Source organism: Schistocerca nitens, chromosome 7, assembly GCF_023898315.1.
Source record: "Schistocerca nitens isolate TAMUIC-IGC-003100 chromosome 7, iqSchNite1.1, whole genome shotgun sequence".
In the NCBI taxonomy this organism is placed as follows: Eukaryota; Metazoa; Arthropoda; class Insecta; order Orthoptera; family Acrididae; genus Schistocerca; species Schistocerca nitens.
The window spans coordinates 66791126-66805241 of NC_064620.1; the positions used below are offsets into that span (position 1 = coordinate 66791126).

General features: G+C 42.8%; 1 protein-coding gene across 1 annotated transcript in view; it reads left to right on the forward strand.

Annotated features, from left to right (window-relative positions):
* LOC126194955 (apoptosis-resistant E3 ubiquitin protein ligase 1) overlaps window positions 1-14116 on the forward strand; it is a 476952-nt gene that overhangs the window by 401911 nt on the left and 60925 nt on the right. The window contains exon 10 of the mRNA XM_049933344.1: window positions 7571-7712. Coding sequence (XP_049789301.1) covers window positions 7571-7712 — 142 coding nt within the window. The remainder of the gene's footprint in view (window positions 1-7570; window positions 7713-14116) is intronic.

Sequence of the window (14116 nt, forward strand, 5' to 3'; positions counted from 1 at the left end):
TTTCACTACAGCAAAAGTAATTTGACCATGTGGCCTACATCTACATCTACATTTATACTCATCAAGCCACCCAACGGTGTGTGGCGGAGGGCACTTTACGTGCCACTGTCATTACCTCCCTTTCCTGTTCCAGTTGCATATGGTTCGCGGGAAGAACGACTGTCTGAAAGCCTCCGTGCGCACTCTAATCTCTCTAATTTTACATTCGTGATCTCCTCGGGAGGTATAAGTAGGGGGAAGCAATATATTCGATACCTCATCCAGAAACGCACCCTCTCGAAACCTGGCGAGCAAGCTACACCGCGATGCAGAGCGCCTCTCTTGCAGAGTCTGCCACTTGAGTTTATTAAACATCTCCGTAATGCTATCACGGTTACCAAATAACCCTGTGACGAAACGCGCCGCTCTTCTTTGGATCTTCTCTACCTCCTCCGTCAACCCGATCTGGTACGGATCCCACACAGATGAGCAATACTCAAGTATCAAGTATAGGTCGAACGAGTGTTTTGTAAGCCACCTCCTTTGTTGATGGACTACATTTTCTAAGCATTCTCCCAATGAATCTCAACCTGGTACCCGCCTTACCAACAATTAATTTTATATGATCATTCCACTTCAAATCGTTCCGCACGCATACTCCCAGATATTTTACAGAAGTAACTGCTACCAGTGTTTGTTCCGCTATCATATAATCATACAATAAAGGATCCTTCTTTCTATGTATTCGCAATACATTACATTTGTCTATGTTAAGGGACAGTTGCCACTCCCTGCACCAAGTGCCTATCCGCTGCAGATCTTCCTGCCTTTCGCTACAATTTTCTAATGCTGCAACTTCTCTGTATACTACAGCATCATCCGCGAAAAGCCGCATGGAACTTCCGACACTATCTACTAGGTCATTTATATATATTGTGAAAAGCAATGGTCCCAAACACTCCCCTGTGGCACGCCAGAGGTTACTTTAACATCTGTAGACGTCTCTCCATTGATAACAACATGCTGTGTTCTGTTTGCTAAAAACTCTTCAATCCAGCCACACAGCTGGTCTGATATTCCGTAGGCTCTTACTTTGTTTATCAGGTGACAGTGCGGAACTGTATCGAACGCCTTCCGGAAGTCAAGAAAAATAGCATCTACCTGGGAGCCTGTATCTAATATTTTCTGGGTCTCATGAACAAATAAAGCGAGTTGGGTCTCACACGATCGCTGTTTCTGGAATCCATGTTGATTCCTACATAGTAGATTCTGGGTTTCCAAAAATGACATGATACTCGAGCAAAAAGCATGTTCTAAAATTCTACAACAGATCGACATCAGAGATATAGGTCTATAGTTTTGCGCATCTGCTCGACGACCCTTCTTGAAGACTGGGACTACCTGTGCTCTTTTCCAATCATTTGGAACCCTCCGTTCCTCTAGAGACTTGCGGTACACGGCTGTTAGAAGGGGGGCAAGTTCTTTCGCCTACTCTGTGTAGAATCGAATTGGTATCCCGTCAGGTCCAGTGGACTTTCCTCTGTTGAGTGATTCCAGTTGCTTTTCTATTCCTTGGAGACTTATTTCGATGTCAGCCATTTTTTCGTTTGTGCGAGGATTTAGAGAAGGAACTGCAGTGCGGTCTTCCTCTGCAAAACAGCTGTGGAAAAAGGTGTTTAGTATTTCAGCTGTATGCGTGCCATCCTCTGTTTCAATGCCATCATCATCCCGGAGTGTCTGGATATGCTGTTTATAGCCACTTACTGATTTAACGCAAGACCAGAACTTCCTAGGATTTTCTGTCAAGTCGGTACATAGAATTTTACTTTCGAATTCACTGAACACTTCACGCATAGCCCTCCTTACGCTAACTTTGACATCGTTTAGCTTCTGTTTGTCTGAGAGGCTGCGTTTAAACTTGGAGTGAAGCTCTCTTTGCCTTCGCAGTAGTTTCCTAACTTTGTTGTTGTACCACGGTGGGTTTTTCCCGTCCCTCACAGTTTTACTCGGCACGTACCTGTCTAAAACACATTTTACGATTGCCTTGAACTTTTTCCATAAACACTCAACATTGTCAGTGTCTGAACAGAAATTTTCGTTTTGATCTGTTAGGTAGTCTGAAATCTGCCTTCTATTACTCTTGCTAAACAGATAAACTTTCCTTCCTTTTTTTATATTCCTATTAACTTCCATATTCAGGGATGCTGCAACAGCCTTATGATCACTGATTCCCTGTTCTGCACATACAGAGTCGAAAAGTTCAGGTCTGTTTGTTATCAGTAGGTCCAAGGTGTTATCTCCATGAGTCGGTTCTCTGTTTAATTGCTCGAGGTAATTATCGGATAGTGCACTCAGTATAATGTCACTCGATGCTCTGTCCCTACCACCCGTCCTAAACATCTGAGTGTCCCAGTCTATATCTGGAAAATTGAAATCTCCACCTAAGACTATAACATGCTGAGAAAATTTATGTGAAATGTATTCCAAATTTTCTCTCAGTTGTTCTGCCACTAATGCTGCTGAGTCGGGAGGTCGGTAAAAGGAGCCAATTATTAACCTAGCTCGGTTGTTGAGTGTAACCTCCACCCATAATATTTCACAGGAACTATCCACTTCTACTTCACTACAGGATAAACTACTACTAACAGCGACGAACACTCCACCACTGGTTGCATGCAATCTATCCTTTCTAAACACCGTCTGTACCTTTGTAAAAATTTCAGCAGAATTTATCTCTGGCTTCAGCCAGCTTTCTGTACCTATAACAATTTCAGCTTTGGTGCTTTCTATCAGCGCTTGAAGTTACGGTACTTTACCAACGCAGCTTCGACAGTTGACAATTACAATACCGATTGCTGCTTGGTCCCTGCATGTCCTGTCTTTGCCCCGCACCCGTTGAGGCTGTTTCCCATTCTGTACTTGCCCAAGGCCATCTAACCTAAAAAACCGCCCAGCCCATGCCACACAACCCCTGCTACCCGTGTAGCCGCTTGTTGCGTGTAGTGGACTCCTGACCTATCCAGCGGAACCCTAAACCCCACCACCCTATGGCGCAAGTCGAGGAATCTGCAGCCCACATGGTCGCAGAACCGTCTCAGCCTCTGATTCAGACCCTCCACTCGGCTCTGTACCAAAGGTCCGCAGTCAGTCCTGTCGACGATGCTGCAGATGGTGAGCTCTGCTTTCATCCCGCTAGCGAGACTGGCAGTCTTCACCAAATCAGATAGCCGCCGGAAGCCAGAGAGTATTTCCTCCGATCCATAGCGACACACATCATTGGTGCCGACATGAGCGACCACCTGCAGATGGGTGCACCCTGTACCCCTCATGGCATCCGGAAGGACCCTTTCCACATCTGGAATGACTCCCCCCAGTATGCACATGGAGTGCACATTGGTTTTCTTCCGCTCTCTTGCTGCCATTTCCCTAAGGGGCCCCATTACGCGCCTGACGTTGGAGCTCCCAACTACCAGTAAGCCCACCCTCTGCGACCGCCCAGATCTTGCAGACTGAGGGGCAACCTCTGGAACAGGACAAGCAGCCATGTCAGGCTGAAGGTCAGTATCAGCCTGAGACAGAGCCTGAAACTGGATCGTCAGACAAACTGGAGAGGCCTTCCGTTCAGCCCTCCGGAATGTCTTTCGCCCCCTGCCACACCTTGAGACGACCTCCCACTCTACCACAGGTGAGGGATCAGCCCCAATGCGGGCAGTATCCTGGGCAACCACAGTCGTAGTCCGATCGGGGGATGCATGGGACGAGCTGGCCGTCCCCGACAAACCCCCATCCGGACCCCCACAGTGATGCCCATTGGCAACATCCTCAAGCTGTGTGACCGAAGCCAACCCTGCCTGAAGCTGGGAGCGAAGGGATGCCAACTCAGCCTGCATCCGAACACAGCAGTTGCGGTCCCTATCCATGCTAAAAACTGTTGTGCAAAGAACGTCTGAACTAATCTACAGAGAGCGCAAACAAATCGACAAAATTTAAATGGTTATTAAAATACAAGATTGCCTAGTAAATGCAGTAATGCTGCTACTTGCGCACTGCTGACACACTGCTCGGCGGCAGAAGGAGACTACGAGATTTTACACTATTCAGGTACTAAAACGCGATGCTATAACTCTCAAATACTATACTACGCCCGAAATTTATGAATTAAACAATGCAAGTACCAAAAACACGCAAAGAAATTAAGAATTAAACTATGTAACAAATGAGTGAGCTAGGAGTATACGACTTGCTGCTGCAGCTGCTTATCCAACGGCGGCAGGGAGCACACTGACTGTGACCAACCGACACTAGCCTAGCCTAGTGGCTAGCAATTTTCGCTAGTATCACTACAGTCCCAGTTTTGATTCCCGGCAACCACTTCAAATTTTTTGATCATGGAAGGGTCTATAAGGAAGTCCTCAGCCTTATAAAGACAACTGAAAAGCAACTGGAATATGAAAGCAGTGAAATTAGCATGCAACTCACCAAAGTAGTGTTTTATGTCATAAGTGTTGGTGTAGGCAATGTGACACACAATGTTTATTTATAACAATAGACATATCTGCCAATACTTTTTTGGGTTAAGAGAGCAATATTATGAGTACGGATCTTATCCTTAGCAAGACTCCAGACCAGTTGTATAGAACCTAGGCCTAATGGTATGGTGCCAGTAGGTAGGGAACGATTTTTTTGAAAATAGAACAAAGAGGAGAATGTGGGAGCTTCTTAATTGACATCAAAGGCTCGGCTTTTCTTATCTGTCTGCACTTTCAATTTTTTCTGTCCATTTCTACATGATAGTAGAAATAGCAGAAAGTACTGTCTAATAATACATTTTGATCTATATTATCAATGAAATATTACTTGTGTGCATTTCAGTTGTTCAACTTTTGAGCAGATACTTGACTCCTGCTCCAATAGACTGATGCTTTTGCTGCTAATCAACAAACTTGTTGTGTCACTTTGCCCTCGTGCGAGCTTTTCAATGTAACACCTCTTCAGTGACTTGCATGTCAGTTTCACTGCTTTTATGTTGAAGCAGCTTTTCAGTTAGTCTCACAAGGTTGAGCAGATCTCCTTGCAGATCTTTACACTGTGAAGCCAAAAATGCTAACCACTAGACCATATGGTCAGTTCAACGTTCTGCTATTAGCTTTTGCTGTTGTGGAATTGGAAGACTTGAAAGTAGGTGTATTACACTAAAAATGTTTGATGACTACTGGAGGAGAGATGATATGACTGATGAGGAAACTAGAAATGTAATAAAATTGGTTGACATTGTGTCCCTCCTACAATTTGTACACAATTGATTAACTTAACTGTTACCTGCAAACATCTGCGTGCCCCTTAGTTTCTTTCTCTGTTGGCACTATCAAACCTTTCTCATTCTCATTGTCAGTAAAAGTAATTGAACACATTTTCATGGCCTCCTGTGAAAGTATTTTCTGAGATAGCTTTTCATCCTCTCTTTTCATTCTCTCTTTTCACGCTCTACTGTTAGGTAACAATGTATGCTACTTTGGGTTAGAATGTGACTGTACCTACTTATATGACTATGTTAATTCCTGCTATGGCCAAGTGCTCAATTCACCTTTTCAAGTAATAAGAGCGGCATTTTCAGCTTTCTGTGTGAAAGAGAGTGAACTACTTGAATCAGGCATTTAATACAATGGAAGCAGTGTGCTCTTAACCTGGCACTTTAAATGTACAGCAGAGAAAAAAACTCTGCCATTGCCAAATAGAGCCATACGAACATTGAGTTCATAATGAAGACAGTAAATTTGTGTGTGTGTGTGTGTGTGTGTGTGTGTGTGTGTGTGTGTGTGTGTGTGTGTGACGTTTGCATGAGTCTGTGTCTGTGGGGAGGGGAGTGGGGGGGTGGTCTGTCATCTACCCTACTGGCCATTAAAATTGCTACACCACGAAGATGACTTGCTACAGACGCGAAATTTAACTGACAGGAAGAAGATGCTGTGATATGCAAATGATTACCTTTTCAGAGCATTCACACAAGGTTGTTGCCAGTGGCAACACCTACAACGTGTTGACATGAGGAAAGTTTCCAACCGATTTCTCATACACAAACAGCAGTTGACCAGTGTTGCCTGGTGAAACATTGTTGTGGTGCCTTGTGTAAAGAGGAGAAATGTGTACCATCACATTTCCGACTGATAAAAGGTCGGATTGTAGCCTATCGCGATTGCAGTTTATCGTATCGTGACATTGCTGCTCGCGTTGGTCGAGATCCAATGACTATTAGCGGAATATGGAATTGGTGGGTTCAAGAGGGTAATACGGAATGCCGTGCTGGATCCCAACAGCCTCGTATCACTAGCACTCGAGATGACAGGCATCTTATCCGCATGGCTGTAACGGATCGTGCAGCCATGTCTCGATCCCTGAGCCAACAGATGGGGATGTTTGCAAGACAACCACCATCTGCACGAACAGTTCAACGATAATGGCAGCAGCATGGACTATCAGCTCGGAAACCATGGCTGCAGTTAGCCTTGATGCTGCATCGCAGACAGGAGCGCCTGCGATGGTGTACTCAGCGACGAACCTGGGTGCACAAATGGCAAAACGTAATTTTTTTGGATGAATCCAGTTTCTGTTTACTGCATCATGATGGTCGCACCCGTGTTTAGTGACATTGCGGTGAACGCACACTGGAAGCATGTATTCATCATCGTCATACTGGCGTATCACCCGGCGTGATGGTATGGGGGTGCCATTGGTTACACATCTCATCACCTCTTGTTCGCATTGAAGGCACTTTGAACAGTGGATGTTACATTTCAGATATGTTACGACCTGTGGCTCTACCCTTCATTTGATCCCTGCGAAACCCTAAATTTCAGCAGGATAATGCATGACCGCATGTTGCAGGTCCTGTATGGGCCTTTCTGGATACAGAAAATGTTTGACTGCTGCCCTGGCCAGCATATTCTCCAGATCACTCACCAATTGAAAACGTCTGGTCAATGGTGGCTGAGCAACTGGCTTGTCACAATATGCCAGTCACTACTCTTGATGAACTGTGGTATTGTGTTGAAGCTGCATGGGCAGCTGTACCTGTACACGCCATCCAAGCTCTGTTTGACTCAATGCCTAGGCGTATGAAGGCCGTTATTACGGCTGCGGTGGTTGTTCTGAGTACTAATTTCTCAGGATCTATGCACCCAAATTGCGTGAAAATGTAATCACATGTCAGTTCTAGTATAATATATTTGTCCAATGAATACCCGTTTAATGGCCAGTAGTGTATTTATCTATTTTTTCCGAAGGCTATATGGGCTGAAAGCTTTATTTGGAACAGTGTTGTGCCTATCTGCCACTCAGCATCTTCGCTATTTGGTGAGTAGCAACTTTCCTTTTCATAATATTGTTGCATTTCATCCTGGATTTTCCATTATTTGAAATTTGTGGTAGAGGTATATAGAGAACAAAAGCAAAATTGTATGTTGTAGTACTTAAATGGTAACATCCAACCGAACTGGCAGTGAGAATTGTTCAGTTCAGTTATGTAAATATTCTCAGCAATTAAAACTATTTCTGATGTCATTGTATTCACTGTCTGTGGTTTATGTTGTTGCAGTTCACCTTTCTAGGAAACAACAATCAGTATGGTCAACCTTCATTCATTGTGGATGATGGATGTCAGCCAAAAGTTGAACTTGCAGCCAAGGACCGGAATGTTATTGCTGCAACATTTACTCATTTCCTGCTAAAGAATATTGGTGAGTTTTCACTTACCTTTTATTTTAGTGATTCCTTGAAGTTTTAACTAGTCTCTTTACTGTGAACACTCTTTATGCCAACTGTGTAACGTTCTTACAGGTTTTTTTTCCAAACATTTAGAAGTTAAACGGTTCATAGGGTGGTGATGAAGAATGTAATTTGGAAAACTTTCATATGACTAAGGAATAGATAATTACAGTTTTATGAGCTATAGAATTCTATTAGTCTGAATGTGACTTGTGGATAGCTCTTCATACCCTTATAATAAATGTTCAGTCAGTTTTTGTTTATCCAGTTGCAAGCCTGCTTGCTTATCATGTTTGAAGTCTTGATGAATACTAAGACTTCACAAGCTACAGTTCCACAGTCCTGAGTAAATAGTATCCATGTTTAGGTTCCTTTCTTTTTCTAACATTGTGATTGTGACTGTAATTTGTATTGGTCCTGTAAATTACCTTTTGTACATCTATGTACTTGTGATATAGGACATGTCATGAGGCTTACAAACTAGACACTATATACCAGGTGTGTCTCATAAGAGGAGTCATGCATTTTCTCTGGTTTTTCAACAGATATTTGCAAATTAATTTTTGCAATTTGTAGCTGGTATCAGTCCAGATAAATACATCATGTCTTTCAAGCGACACCCAGTGTTCACAAAAAGCGTCAGTTTATTTCCCATTACCAACAAAATAGTTTTTAAAGCGGTATTTTATTTATCCATTCAAGAGTGGTCCCAAATTAGTCTATTGCAATATTTATTTTATCAGTATGTGTTAACAGTAATAGTGAAGCATGAAGAATAAAGAGTACTCCACCAGTGACTGGGCTGTGCAGCTGCAACGTGGTAGCAGTCAGTGCAAGTCAGGGTGGTGCTGTCGCTGCTAGAGTGCTGGTTACTCTTAATGTTTGTCTCTTACTGTTAATACACATGTTGGTAAAATGAATATCTCACTTGTAACTCAGTACCATCTGGGACTGGAGCATCCTTAGGCCCATCCCAGAACCTCTTCCCAGAGTCCATCTCTCCACTTACCCCTACCACTCCCTGCACTCCCACCTTCTACAAGCTTCCTAAAGTCCATAAACCCAACCACCCAGGACGCCCCATTGTGGCCGGTTACTGTGCCCTCACTAAGAGAATCCCTGCTCTCATAGACCAACACCTTCAACCTATTACCCAGAACCTATCCTCCTATATAAAAGATACCACCCGTTTCCTTGACTGACTCTCCTCAGTTCCTGTCCCTTTACCACATGGTGCCTTGCTCGTAGCTATTGATGCCACCTCCTTGTACATTAAGATTCCTAATGTCCATGGCCTTACTGCTATCGAGCACTACCTTTCCAGACAACCTATGGATTCCAAACCAACAACCTCTTTCCTAGTCTCCATGACCAACTATATCCTCACCCACAATTACTTCTCCTTTGAAGGCATTACCTACAAACAAATCCGCGGTACAGCAATGGGCACTGCATGGCACCATCCTATGCTAACCTATTCATGGGCCATCTAGAGGAATCCTTCCTAAAAACCCAGAATCCTAAACCCCTCACATGGTTCAGATTCATTAATGACATCTTTGCTATCTGGATTGAAGGTGAGGACACCTTATTCACATTCCTCCAGAACCTCAACTATTTCTCCCCCATTTGCTTCACCTGGTCCTACTCAACCCAACAAGCCACCTTCCTAGATGTTGACCTCCACCTCAGAGATGGCTACATCAGTACCTCAGTCCATATCAAACCTACTAACCACCAGCAATACCTCCACTTCGACAGCTGCCACCCATTTCATACCAAGAAGTCCCTTCCGTACAGCCTAGCTACCCGTGGTCGTCGCATCTGCAGTGAAGAACAGTTCCTCTCAAAATATACCGATGGTCTCACTGAAGCCTTCACTGGCCGTAATTATCCTCCCATCCTTGTACAAAAACAAATCTCCCGTGCCTTATCTTTCCAGTCTCCAACCACCTCCTAAAGTCCCACAGTCCGGCCACAGAGGAGCATTCCCCTCGTAAATCAGTACCATCTGTGCATGTTGCTCAAGTTCCTTCAGGGCAAGAGTTTCAATGTGTTTTATGAGTTCCAGGAATTCTCTGCCAGGGTTTCGATTACCTCTCGTCGTGCCCTGAAATGAGAAATGTCCTGCCCACTATCCTTCCCAACCCTCGTACCGTAGTATTCCGCCATCCACCAAACCTACACAATATACTCGTCCATCCTCACACAACCTCTGTTCCCAATCCCTTACCGCATGGCTCATACCCCTGTAATAGACCTAGATGCAACACCTGTCCCATACATCATCCTGCCAACACGTACTCCAGTCCGGTAACTAACATCAAAGCTAAGCTGCACCTGTTCGACTTGCAGATAGAGTGAGGGAAAAACGACTGTCTATAAGCCTCCAGATGGGCCCTAATTTCTCCCATCTTATCTTTGTGGCCCTTATGTGAAATGTATGTTGGTGGCAGTAGAATCAATCTGCAATTGGCCTCCAGTGCCAGTTCTCTGAATTTCCACAATAGTGCCTCAGGAAAAGAGGTTTGTCTTCCTCCCAGGGATTCCCATTTCAGTTCATGAAGCATCTCCATAATACTTGCAAGCTGATCGAACCTACCAGTAAAAAATGTAACAGCACGCCTCTGAATCACTTGTCTACCTTTAATCTGATGTTGTGGGGATCCCAAGCACTCGAGCAGTACTCAAGAATTCATGACACTAGCGTTTTATATGCTGTCTGTCATATATTGGCTAGAGGCCGACTACATATGCTGCCAGTACGATGTCTTCACTGTGCAGTGGACTGCAGGTGTCTCTGCTCTGGAGGCTATTTACTAATACCACACAGGCATCACATCTTATGGACACAATGTTGTATATACACAGTCTGTTACAAATGCCACCAGAAGACAAAAGCCACTTTTTCAAGCAGCATACACATCAGGAAATAGGTGGCACTGCTATCAAGAAAATAAGTACTGTCTGCATGTCATGTAATCGCGGATGTACTTCTGCCTGCTGGATACTTTAGGCCAAGGACAGTCTTCAGCAGCAGCATTCAACTGCTCACTCAGTTCTGGGACAGGAGCCGGCTATACTTGTACCTTATCAGTCAGAACTCGCTGAGACCAGACCTGAGACTCTGCTCTAAAATGCAACATCTCTGCACTGTTTCATGTTACTCCATGCAGCATGACCCTCCAGGATGCTGTATCTACAGCCACTTGGGATGAGATGTCTCCCAGAATTGGGCCAGTCAACTTTGTTTCTGTTACTTTCAAGCAATCATGAATCATCTTTCAGTTATCAGAAATATCCTTGATTGTGTACTTGTGTCATGAATAAAGTGTTGTTAACTTCAAACAAGGAATCATCATCACTCTAGTGCACATCACCCAAACAGGATTTAACAATATGGCAGACACCTCATCAATCTCTTTAATAGATGAACTATACTTTCCTAAAATTCCTCCAACAAAATGGAAATGAGCATTCACATTTCCTACTACCACCCCAACGTGCTCATTCCATTTCGTATCGTTTTACAATGTTACACCTAGATATTTAATTGTTGTGACTGTGTCAAACAGTACACAGTTAATGCTATATTTGAACATTATTGGATTGTTATTCATACTCATCTGCATTAACTTACATTTTTCTATATTTAGAGTAAGCTCCCATTCATCACACCAACTAGAAATTCTGTCACGTTGTTCTGTATCATCCTACAATCTCACAACAGTGGGGCCTTCCCATACACCACAGTATCATCAGCAAACAGCTGTAAATTGCTGTTGACCCTGTCCTTCATTTGTATATTGGGAGTAAGAGCAGTCCTATCGCACTTCCCTGGGACACTCCTGATGATATGCTTGAACACTCACCATTGAGGACAGTGTACTGGGTTCTATTACTTAGTCTTTAAGCCACTCACATACTGGGAACCAAACACGTATAATCTATTAATATGGAAGTTGCCTGTTGAACTCCATCCATAGTTTGTAGAATATCATGTGAGAAAAGGAAAAGCTGAGTTTCACGTGAGCGATGCTTTCTAAATCTGTGCTGATCTGAGGGCAGAAGCTTTTCCATCAAAAGGAAATTTATGATATTCAAACTTAAAATGTATTCAAGAATTCTGCATCAAACCAATGTTAAGATTGTTTGGTGTTGGTGTTGTTGTTGTTGTTGTCTTCAATTTGAAGACTGGTTTAATGCAGCTCTCCATGCTACTCTATCCTGTGCAAGCCTCTTCATCTTTGAATAACTACCACAACTCACATCCTTCTGAATCTGCTTACTGTATTCATCTCTTGGACTCCATCCACAATTTTTGCACCCCCCCACTCACTTCCAGTACAAAGTTGGCAGCCCCTTGATGTCGCAGAACATGCCTGTCAACCGATCCCTTCTTTTCTCCTCAATTCTATTCAGTACCTCCTCATTAGTTATGTGAAGTACCCATCTAATCTTCAGCATTCTTCTGTAGAACCACATTTCAAAAACTTCTGTTCTCTTCATGTCTGAACTGTTTGTCGTCCATGTTTCACTTCCATGCATGGCCACACACAATACAAATACTTTCAGAAAAAGACTTCCTAACACATAAATCTATATTTCATGTTAAAAATTTCTCTTCTTCAGGAATGCTTTTCTTCCCATTTCCAGTCTACATTTTATGTCCCATCTGCTTTGCCTATCATCAGTTATTTTACTTCCCAAACAGAAAAACTCATCTACTACTTTAATGCCTCATTTCCTAATCAGATTCCCTCAGCTTCACCTGATTTAATTATACCACATTTCATGTTCAAAACTGTATGACATTCCATTATACTTGTTTTTCTTTTGTTGGTGTTCATCTTATATCCACCTTTCAAGGCACAGTACATTCCTTTCAACTGCTATTCAAGTTCTTTGCTGTCTCTGACAGAAGTACAATGTCATCTGCTAACCACAGAGATTTTATTTCTTCTCACTGAACTCTTAATTCATTCTGCAAATTTTTCTTTGGTTTCCTTTACTGCTTGCTCAATGTACAGATTGACTAACCTTGAGGATAGGCTACAACTCTATCTCACTTTCTTCTCAATCATTGCTTCTTCTTCATGGCCCTTGACTCTTACAACTGCCATCTGGTTTCTGTACAAATTGTAAATAGCGTTTTGCTCCCTGTATTTTATCACTGCTTTCTTCAGAATTTCAAAGAGAGTATTCCAGTCAACATTGTCAAAAGCTTTCCCTAAGTCTACAAATGCTAGAAATGTAGGTTTGCCTTTCCTTAATCTATTTTCTAAGATAAGTTGTAGGGTCAGTATTGCCTCATGTGTTCCAACTTTTCTACAGAATCCAAACTGATCTTCCCTGAGGTCGGCTTCTACCAATATTTCCATTCGTCTGTAAAGAATTTGTGTTAGTATTTTGCAGCTGTGGCTTATTAAACTGATAGTTCGGTAATTTTCACATCTGTCAACACCTGCTTTCTATGGGATTGGAATTATTATATTCTTCTTAAAGTCTGGGGGTATTTTGCCTGTCTCATACCTCTTGCTCACCAGATAGTAGAGTTTTGTCAGGGCTGTCTCTCCAAAGGCTATCAGTAGTTCTGTTGGAATGTTGTCTACTCCTGGGGCCTTGTTTCGACTTAGGTCTTTCAGTGCCCTGTCAAACTCTTCATGCAGTATCGTATCTCCCATTTAATCTTCATCTACTTGTTCTCAAGTACATTGCCATTGTATAGACCCTCTATATACTCGTGCCACCTTTCTGCTTTCCCTTCTTTGCTTAGAACTGGGTTTCCATCTGAGCTCTTGATATTCATACAAGTGGTTCTTTTAATAACTGGGTTTCCATCTGAGCTCTTGATATTCATACAAGTGGATATTTTTTCTCCAAAGGTCGCTTTAATTTTCCTGTAGGCAGTATCTATCTTACCCCCTAGTGAGATATGCCTCTACATCCTTACATTTGTCCTCTAGCCATCCCTGCTTAGCCATTTTGCACTTCCTGTTGATTTCGTTTTTGAGACGTTTGTATTGCTCTTTGCCTGCTCCCTTTACTGCATTTTTCATATTTTCTCCTTTCATCAATTAAATTCAATATTTCTTCTGTTACCCAAGGATTTCTACTAGACCTCATCTTTTTACCTACTTGATCCTCTGCTGCCTTCATTATTTCATCTCTCAAAGCTACCCATTCTTCTTTTACTGTATTTCTTTCCCCCCATTCTTGTCAATCATTCCCTAATGCTCTCACTGAAACTCTCTACAGCCTCTGGTTCTTTCAGTTTATCCAGGTCCCATCTAACTAAATTCCCACCTTTTTGCAGTTTGTTCCTTTTTAATCTACAGTTCATAACCAACAGATTGTGGTCAGAGTCCACATCTGC